The sequence below is a fragment of the Branchiostoma floridae genome, chromosome 16 (assembly GCF_000003815.2).
Source record: "Branchiostoma floridae strain S238N-H82 chromosome 16, Bfl_VNyyK, whole genome shotgun sequence".
Classification (NCBI taxonomy): domain Eukaryota; kingdom Metazoa; phylum Chordata; class Leptocardii; order Amphioxiformes; family Branchiostomatidae; genus Branchiostoma; species Branchiostoma floridae.
This window is the reverse complement of record NC_049994.1, coordinates 5978563-5987670: the sequence shown is the minus strand read 5'-3', so window position 1 is coordinate 5987670 and position 9108 is coordinate 5978563. Positions and strand designations below refer to the sequence as shown.

The 9108-nt window shown below is 42.0% G+C and overlaps 1 protein-coding gene and 1 long non-coding RNA gene across 2 annotated transcripts; both read left to right on the top strand.

The window, feature by feature from the left end:
* The first annotated feature begins 416 nt into the window (after positions 1-416).
* Positions 417-3030, top strand: LOC118403360. The gene is made up of 3 exons (XR_004829640.1): positions 417-730; positions 2061-2149; positions 2626-3030. It is a non-coding gene; the product is annotated as an uncharacterized LOC118403360 (long non-coding RNA).
* Positions 3031-4955: 1925 nt separating this feature from the next.
* Positions 4956-8872, top strand: LOC118403336 (sarcoplasmic reticulum histidine-rich calcium-binding protein-like; the record flags this gene model as incomplete). Its single annotated transcript, XM_035802039.1, is given in 3 exon segments — positions 4956-5054; positions 6455-6519; positions 8104-8872. Coding segments are annotated over 3 exon segments (886 nt in total), but the record flags the coding sequence as incomplete, so codon positions are not given.
* Between the last annotated feature and the right edge of the window lie 236 nt (positions 8873-9108).

Here is a 9108-nt window from a genome sequence, read left to right as displayed (position 1 = left end):
AAAGGCGTGACTGATTTGCGTTTTTCACTAATAGACATTTCATTCAATCTAAGCGAGTCTATTAGCAAACTTTGCCCGAGAAAGTGCAGGAAATAGCGTTTCAGTGGGTTCAGATTTCAAAATTTCCCCGGGACCTCAATTGCGACGCCTCGCATCTTTGGTGTCAGACATGATGAAAGTATGTCGGGGGGGGGGGGGGTATTTCACCCTCAAATACTTACGCCGAAAGCCTTGTGTATTTTGATAGAAATTCCATTAAACTTTGCCTGCAAATTTGGCCCGTCAAAATGTAGGAAATAGCGTTTCAGAGGGTCGAGATTAAAAAATTCCGGGACCCCCCTAGGCATCTCGGGCTTGCGGCGCCCGATGGTCCGACTTAAAAGACCCCCCCCCCCCCAAGCAAAACCACGTAGCTTGAAAAAATGTCTACGTTGGGTCTGCAAGGGAAGCCAACATCCCCCTTGTTTCTATACAGGCCCATACCGTGACCATTGACTACAGCAATGAACACCAAAGTCGTGATGAAGGGCCTGGTCCTTTTCCTGATCGTCATCTCGCAAGCGGAGGCAGCCCCGACACAGAAGCCTAGTGTCGCTCCGACAGAAGAAATCTGGTCAACAACGAACCCTCCTACAGAATCTGCAGTACAGGCGGTCAGACTGAAGCCTAGGTACAGGTGGCCAACATCTCCATTTGAACTCTAGGCAGTCAGACTGAGGTACAACTGCTTGTAAGTACATGCAACTCTATTCTTATAACATTATGATACATTGCTTCAAGTGGGCATGCTGCTGTTTTCTCCTTATCGAGTACAAGTGCAGTCTCGTTGTATACGTTCTCACTTGTTACCTTTATGAATGTATAGATTTGGGTCTGTACATGTCTGTTTTTGTGTTAATGTGCGTTTGTGGCTTGTTTGTGTTTCCAAACATTTGTGTCAGTAACAGGAAAAGACAGAAAACGTTACAGAATATATACTCTCTTAGCATGACTAAGATACACGTCAAATTAAAGATCCAGAAGCAACAGGCTTGTCAAAGATGGAATATAGTTAGACCGACACCACAAAACAGTGCACAAGAAGGCAAATGATTTGCTTTTAGATTAACTACTTTGCAAAGTTCCAGTTGCTAGCACACAATTTACAAGACTATCTGACAATGGATGACTAGTAGGTTTTCTGGTCAAGGGTAATACTGACATGCTTTTATCACGATGCTGTCAAAACTTCAAATGCAGACTGCCACCTGTTTGTATTCATAGCAGTTTGTAGTTCAAAGCTACTGATGTGACATAATGTTGCAATTGTGTCCTAGAGAAAGGCACTTTACAGGACTTTCCTCACTTCAGTCAGGTGTAAAAATGAATACTTTCTTCGGTTAGGGCTGTCTCTCGGATAGGACGTTAAATGGGGGCTTAGCTTCGTGTTTGGGAGAGCCACACCTCAAGCACGTTAAAGATCCCACCACACTTATTATATCGAAAAGAGTGGGTGTCCTTCCCGGTGTGAGTGGATCAAACCTTACAGTCTGGTCTCCAGGTTGAAATCTTGAAAAGGTGATAGTCACCTGTTATGTTATTCCTTCCACACATGTGGTAAACTAGATAAATAAAAAGACGGTACGCTACTTCACGGCGTAACACACCAGGTTTGTACTGGACAGTACAAGCTGCATATCCGGACAGATGTGTTTGATCCACTCACACCGGGATGATCCCTACTCTTTTCGATAAGTACTGTGGGTTCATTACCGTACTCGAGGAGTGGCTCTCCTCAAACACGAGGCCTCCATTTAACGTCCTTTCCGATGGACGGCCTTGGACGACGCTAGGCACTCATTTCCACCTGTGTGAAGAAACAAGGAGCTTTCATTAACTTGAAAAAGAATTAGGGTGTTCAGTGCCTTTCTCAAGGCCGGCACAACATCGGTACCTGTCAAGGATTTGAAATCAGTACCTCTATGTTGTGACCATGCCATATCGTGCTATAGCTACCACCTGGACCCAATTGCAATACGCATGCAAAACTATTAAATGGACTATATCTTTGTCACTCACAGTCCTCCGTGGAACCGAGACTGCCAAACCAGTGACTCCATCATCTTTAAGAGGAGCCTGAAGAAAACAGATATCCTGTTGGGACCAGACGGTAGGAGGGACATAATGTATTCTCCAAGCAGAGGTTGAGTCGCGGGGATAGTAGTGGGCGGTCTTTTTGCTGGCCCAGCTGCTAGCCTCTAGACTCTCTGTGCCTTTTTTCGTCTTCTGGGGGCTCATAATAGATTTTTTCATTTCTTTTTGTAAAGCTTCGCTTGTACTGTCGGCCCGTACAAGCTACCCAGTACAAAAAGAAATGGCCAGCAAAAGTGTAGATCTATTATGGGCAACAAAAGACGGGAAAAGGCCCAGAGAGTCTGCCATGGAGGCCAAACAGCTCCCCTCCCAGGGATTGGAATGGAGACTATCAGTTAATATCCCGGCAACTACTACCCCTGCGACCCAACCTCTGCTTGGAGAATAGACATGATGATTTGTAACAAGTACTAAAGTGGATACCCCCCCCCCCCCTCATGATTCATGACTTGGAGGTTATTCCAGTGTCTGATGTTGTTTCTTCTGACCTAGGTCAGTTTTACAGTAGACAGAGTGCAGAGCCAGTGCTGGGATAGGTGTCGTCCATGCAGCAATTCCTGTGGCTTCGCAAGAATCCCAGAAATGGAAAGGATATCCAAGAAAGGAGGCTACTTATCATCACTCCAAACATCTTCAAGGAAAATACCCGAAATACCACCTATGTTTAGAGCTAGGCCTCCCTTTTCGGATTACAGGTTAAGATACGTCTTTCATAACTATCTGCCTTGAGAGAAAGATTCCACAAGTCAGTGACAAGCTCAAGTTAGTACAATAGCAATGTTTTTCTTTCCATATTCCATCGCCCACAGCGTTATATTTCACACTTTGAGCATACAGTATACAATATTTTTTAATACTATTGTCTCTTTCAACGAAGAGATTTTGTTGTTTGTATTTGTAACGTATATATGTATATACAGTAATACTGCATAACTATACACTGCATAAATATGTACGTATGGTATATATAATGAGCAGGCTCAAGTCGAAGTATGTACCAAAGTATTTTATCATCTGTGGCATGAAAAGACTAAAATCCCAGATCATGTTGTTAGCAAAAAAAGATCAATGTCGAAAGAGAAAGTCGCAGTTTTTGTTGACATTGTAGGTATTAAGTTTCTTTGGATTGTATATACATGCGTATGTCAGGAATGCTGCATCTAGTTGAAGTATGTAGCAAACTGGTCATGGACCTGTTCACATTAGAATTCAGGCGTCAGGACCGGCCCATGCTATATTTTGCAAAATGACTGACTGAAACAGAAACATCCAGGGGCTGGTTTATACCTTTCCGCGGCGATGATCAGTACTAGAGACTCTGAGTGATACAAGCATCTTCTGTCTACCATCAGAACAAGGACAAACAAATATAAGAACAGTCAGGTCCCCTATATGACAGATATTTTGAATGGACAGTAGCTGTATATCAAACATGTTAGCTGTATGCATGTATGATGCGAGCAATTTTCAAGTAAATACATACAAGTACTGCAAACAAAAGCTTATCTGCCCTATACCGATCTGTTTCACTATACAATGTAGTATTACTTGTGAATTTAGATCTTGACAAGTATGGTCAAGATGGCGGAATATTATGAATGTTATGTACTACTATACCTAATATGTCACGTTATGCATTTTGTATTTCTCTCCCAAACTGGTCAAGAGTTTTAAGTACTGTAAATACATTTAAGTTCGCGGGAATTTAATTTCGCGGTAACACCATAGACTGCAGTCTAATACCATGATAGAAAAATGTTCGCGGTGGTTTTAAGTTCACGGTGAAGTGGCCACCGCGAAAACCTCGAACATTAATCCACCGCGAACATCTCTGCATTTACAGTATTTTCTGTAGAAGTATGTTATTCAGCCTGTGTGGCAGAATGTGCTTTCAAACTTGATCATAATAAGCTTCGCTATGAAACAACGACGTCAGAAATCAAAACATGATATACCGAACAATGTCGTGCACACGGCGTTTGCAGTGAGTTTTATTTCTATGTTCACACGTTCACATGTATTACAATATATATTCAAGTCCGTATGAGGTCCGTGTGGAAATCTTAGTTTCTACCCGGCTCCATAGGTCACTGTACAAATAGTATAAATTGGGCAAATATAGATGCGTAACATGGCAAAGGAGTTAGCTGGCCGAGGAATATTTTCAGCTAACTTGTCGGGCATATTATCTGTCTATCATATGTCCAATTTCAAATTATTTTCCAGCAACCTGTGGAGACAGGTAGAGGCTACGACTTCCAAACGGACCTCATGCGGACTTGAATATAACGTTATACGCACGTGTGACCCCACCTGCCCCACAACACAAAACAATACACCAAAACATGAACAAAACATTTTAAAAGAACCATACATGTTGTTCAGAATCACATGTAACTTGTAATGTGGACCAAACAGGACAGCGATTGTTCCGTGTCATAAACCTAGCCCTCTGGACACCATTTGATACATTTCGTGAATAGGAAATTACGGAGTAGTTTTGTTGTCCCGGTGTTTAGCTTAGGGGCATATTTTCCGTGCGGTCCATTTCACAGGTATGTACCACAAGAATATATTACATGTGGAGGGGGGTTATAGGTTGCTTGAACACAACCTGAGTGCCTTCTCCGTTGCATTCCTAGAATAGCACACAGTGGACATATTCTAGTGAGAAAAATTACGCCAAGGTTTGATAACTAGGCGTTTCTACACAATCATGAATGTTAAAAAGTATACGTGTGCCGGTACCGGATACATTGCACACCCCCACAAAATAATGCACACCCACTGACCCTGTCCCTGCGTGCATTACACACGTAATACAGCAACTTGCAGAACAAGTTTTTTGGGGGACACTTAGTGAAACAAAATGGCGGTTCCTGTCGACTTCTGGCTGGTACTTGTGACAACCGTAACGTTAGGTAAGTCATTTTTAAAAGAAAACACGGTTTTTCTGAGGTATTTTTCTTTTAGTTGTTTCAGTAACATGCGCGGGTTAATACTATAGGGTGGACTGGGTCCGGAAAACGTCACGCTTTCATGTCTTGAGTGTGCAATACATAAGTTTTGTGTGTAGTGTACATTTGAAGTGGCAACACTATATAAACAGTGGATGGCACCTGATAGGAACTCAGTACCGTAAGAATTGCCCTGATTTTCACGTTATCAGTGAATAGTTAAATGGATGGAGACGTTGTACAGGTACAACAAGACAAAACTAACACAGAAGCTCGACTTCTTCTCGCTTCTTGGTAATGGTGAAAATGTAGGACTGTATGGGTTTAGCTATGGTCGGTTTTTCGCATGAGGAATATAAATTTGTCAGTGCTACGTACTCGTGTGTCTGAAGTGAGGGAATCTCATGACTTTCTATGTAACTGATAAATGCATTACCACAGGTCTTCAAAAGACATCACTATGTAGATTTCCTATTTCCTATATAGGACTACGGTTTGTCCAAATCTTGCTGATCGCATGTGTCGAACACCTGAGGTACATGTATATGACTACATCTCCTCGACTTCTAAAGATTAAATTTGTTAGATACAGAAAAATCCTTAATTGCTAGTGCTAAGTCTGTATGAGGTCATCAGTTCTAACTGGTCCAACCGCTCGATATCCTAGTAGTTACGCCATACAAATTAGTATGAGTTACCGGACTGCACGGAGTAAATTGATTTTTGCCAAAAATGAATTCAGATTTGTTGCGATACTAATTAGATACTAATTAAGATACTAATTGAAAAAGAAGAGGCACGTGGATTAAAAAGGTACGATAGAAGACGGTAGAAAATATTGAAAACAGCACTTTGTGGACTCTTTCATCATTGAGCTTTTCTCAAATTTAGCTTGTAACGTCACATGCACACGGTATTGTCCCTTAATGCACCCTTCCTTGTAATGTTAGGATGGGGCCTTTGTAATTGTACAGGTGGATTTTCTGTATAATTGGCTTTCGTAACCATGATTTGTTTCCGATATACAATTTCAGTCAAAGAAAACATGCTTTGACACATTTTGACTTAAACTTAAAACACCAAATAAAGATAAGATTTCGTAGTACTTAGACTTTGATTGACTACATTGCATTGTAAATTTTCGGAATCCTGAGTTGTCTTTCTTTCTTGGTCGACCAAAGCTTATGATAGTTACAGCACCCTAATGCATTGTAATGACGAAATAGCTCTATTACCAACACCTTTACATACTGACGAGGCAGGAAGATCGTCTCTAGGGCACTGTGTGGTTAATACATGTATTGTTTCTTGAGGTAACGTAATTGGGTTCTGAGAAGTCATTTTCTGTTGTCCTTCTTTTTCAGCCTACGTAAGCCTCGCCCTCCCAACGTATAATGGACGTACAGAGGACCTGTCAAGAAACAGAAGGGTAAGGCCGACATTTTCAAACCGGGGCCCAGACGGGCTGTTTGTGGAAACGAAAAATAGAAATGTATAAATAACAATCTACACAAATAATGCCCACGACTAGTTTCCTTACATCTCGTGTATTTTGGTGTCTTTTATACTTTGTAAATAAATGTTTTATTGCAAATTCATGCCCTTGGGGCTAATTGCAAGTGAACAAAATCAAATACATGGAGTGATTGAAAACGGGGAAATAATATAAATTCTAACATACAAATATTAACCGATTGTATGTATATACATGATATCGAGTATAAGATTCTAAAACCTACATTATTGCCCGGCCAGGCCCCGGTTTAATTGGAAATGTGCCGTAGGTCTAGCTAGGACATTAGTTTATTTTACTTTTCAATGGCAAAATTTGCTAGCGACTTCGTCAAAGAAATTTTGACCATTCTCAACGCGATCGAGTCGGCCCTAGCTGGACCAGAGAGATCATTGCACAATACATCAGAGCCATGTAAAACAGCTTCACAGTAGGGAATTGTTATGATGCTGATCAATTAGTCAGTTGGGTAGTCATTACTGATTCCCAAGAGACAAAATAATGGATCAATTTGTACCTTTGCGAAAAGATGCAGAGCTATTATCTCAACCGTTTGTAAGGCAAACAAAACTTATTGTTTTAGCTGTGATTAATCGTTATCTTATATAATGTATTGATAAACTCCTCTGATTAAAGACCTAAAATCATTAGCCTCCAACAGGCGTTCCTGCGGGGAGACGGGAATTGTAAAATTCATCAAAAAAAACCCCCGGGGAATTGGCCAGGGTTTTACATGGTCCACGCTTGGATTCATGTTCCCCCTGTGGGGCCAACCAACTCCTCTGGTAGCAAAACTCCCCAGGCAAATTATTCTCCCTATGATAGCTAGCGTAGTCAGTCTGGTATAGACAATGAAATCGTGACCATAAGCATAGCCTGCTTGTCCAGAACGCGAGATATCAACGCCGGATGATCTCCTGCAGTACCATAACAAGCGGTTAGGGGCTGAAACTCTCGATGTAGTGATTTTGAGGTCTCAGCAAGGTTTATCCACATGCCAAATATCAAGACAATCCACCAAGGCATTGTCGAGTTGTCCTGTTCGCACAAGCACGTACGAACTCACGCGTGACACATAAAGGTGTGGCCACATGTCTTTTCAACCTCCTTGATATATTCAAGACCGAATGAGGTCCGTATGGAGTTCTTATCATCTACCAGGCTCCACAGGTCACTGTAAAAATAGTAGAAATTGGGCACATATTCTGTATCATAACATGCCAAAGGAGTTATCTGGTCTGGGAGTATGGTTTGCGACCCAGCCAACTCGTCTGGAATTTTATCTGTCTATATTTGTCCGAGGAGGTTGAAACCTCCCTGATTTGTCCAATTTTTATCATATTTCCAGCAACCCGTGAAACCTGGTAGAGGCTAAGACTTCCATACAGATATCTCATACGGACTTGAATATATACGCACGTGTAAACCCACCTTAACCTTCTTGGCAAAGGTGATTAGAAATATAGAAAAAATAAAATAACATTTTTTTTCTGTCTTAAGGCTGCGGAGAAGTCTGACCTCAATGTCGCTATAGACGGCATGCTCGCCAACGTGGAGGGTGTGCTTGATCGCTTGCATCGACCGGAAAACTCCGACGATGACCGAGACGAACCCGAAATTTACCGACACGAAATAAACCGAAAGGAGGACGAAGAACGACTGGACGAATTAAAACAGGCGGACAATGGACTGAAGCATGTTCTCGAGGAATCCAAGGAAAGTGAGGGAGAAAAGATCGATGCTTTGGAAGACCTCGGCAAAGCTCTTGCCAAAGCTGACCAAGACGACGAAAAAGAAAGTATTGATGGAGAAAAGACAGAAGGAGACAAAGAAGAAGAAGAGACTAAAAAACAAGAAAAGAAAGAACATGAAACTGAAGATAAGAAAGATGACGATGAGGTCTCTGATGATAAAAGTGAAGAGGAGAGCACAGGACAAAAGGAGAAGGAAGAAACAACAGATGACATAGATGCAGACCAGGCATATGCTGATATCCAAAAGGCGATGGCGGAAGTAGACGCCTTAAGAAGGAAAGAGGGACACGAAGATACGGAGCATAAGGAAGGAAAGGATGTAGACGAGAGTGATGAAGACGAAAAGAACGAAGTTGATGAAGATGAAGTAAAAGATGAAAAGGAGTCAGAAGAGGATGAGGCAGAGGATGATGATAGGCAAGGGGGAAAAGGCTCGAAAGAGGAAGGGGATGAACCGGAGGGAGAAGAGGAGGATGGGGATAAAGAGGAGGAAGAACAGGAGGAAGGGGATGAAAGGGACAGAGAGGAAGAAGAGGAGGAGGAAGGGGGTGAAAATGACGGAGAGGAAAAAGAACAGGAGGAACGGGATGAAAAGGACAGAGAGGAAGAAGAAGAGGAAGAAAAGAATGAAAATGACGGAGAGGAAAAAGACCAGGAGGAAGGGAAAGAAAAGGACGGAGAGGAAGAAGACGAGAGAGAGGAAGAAAAGGAGGAGGAAGAAGAAGAGGAGAAAGGGCATGAAGAGGAGGGA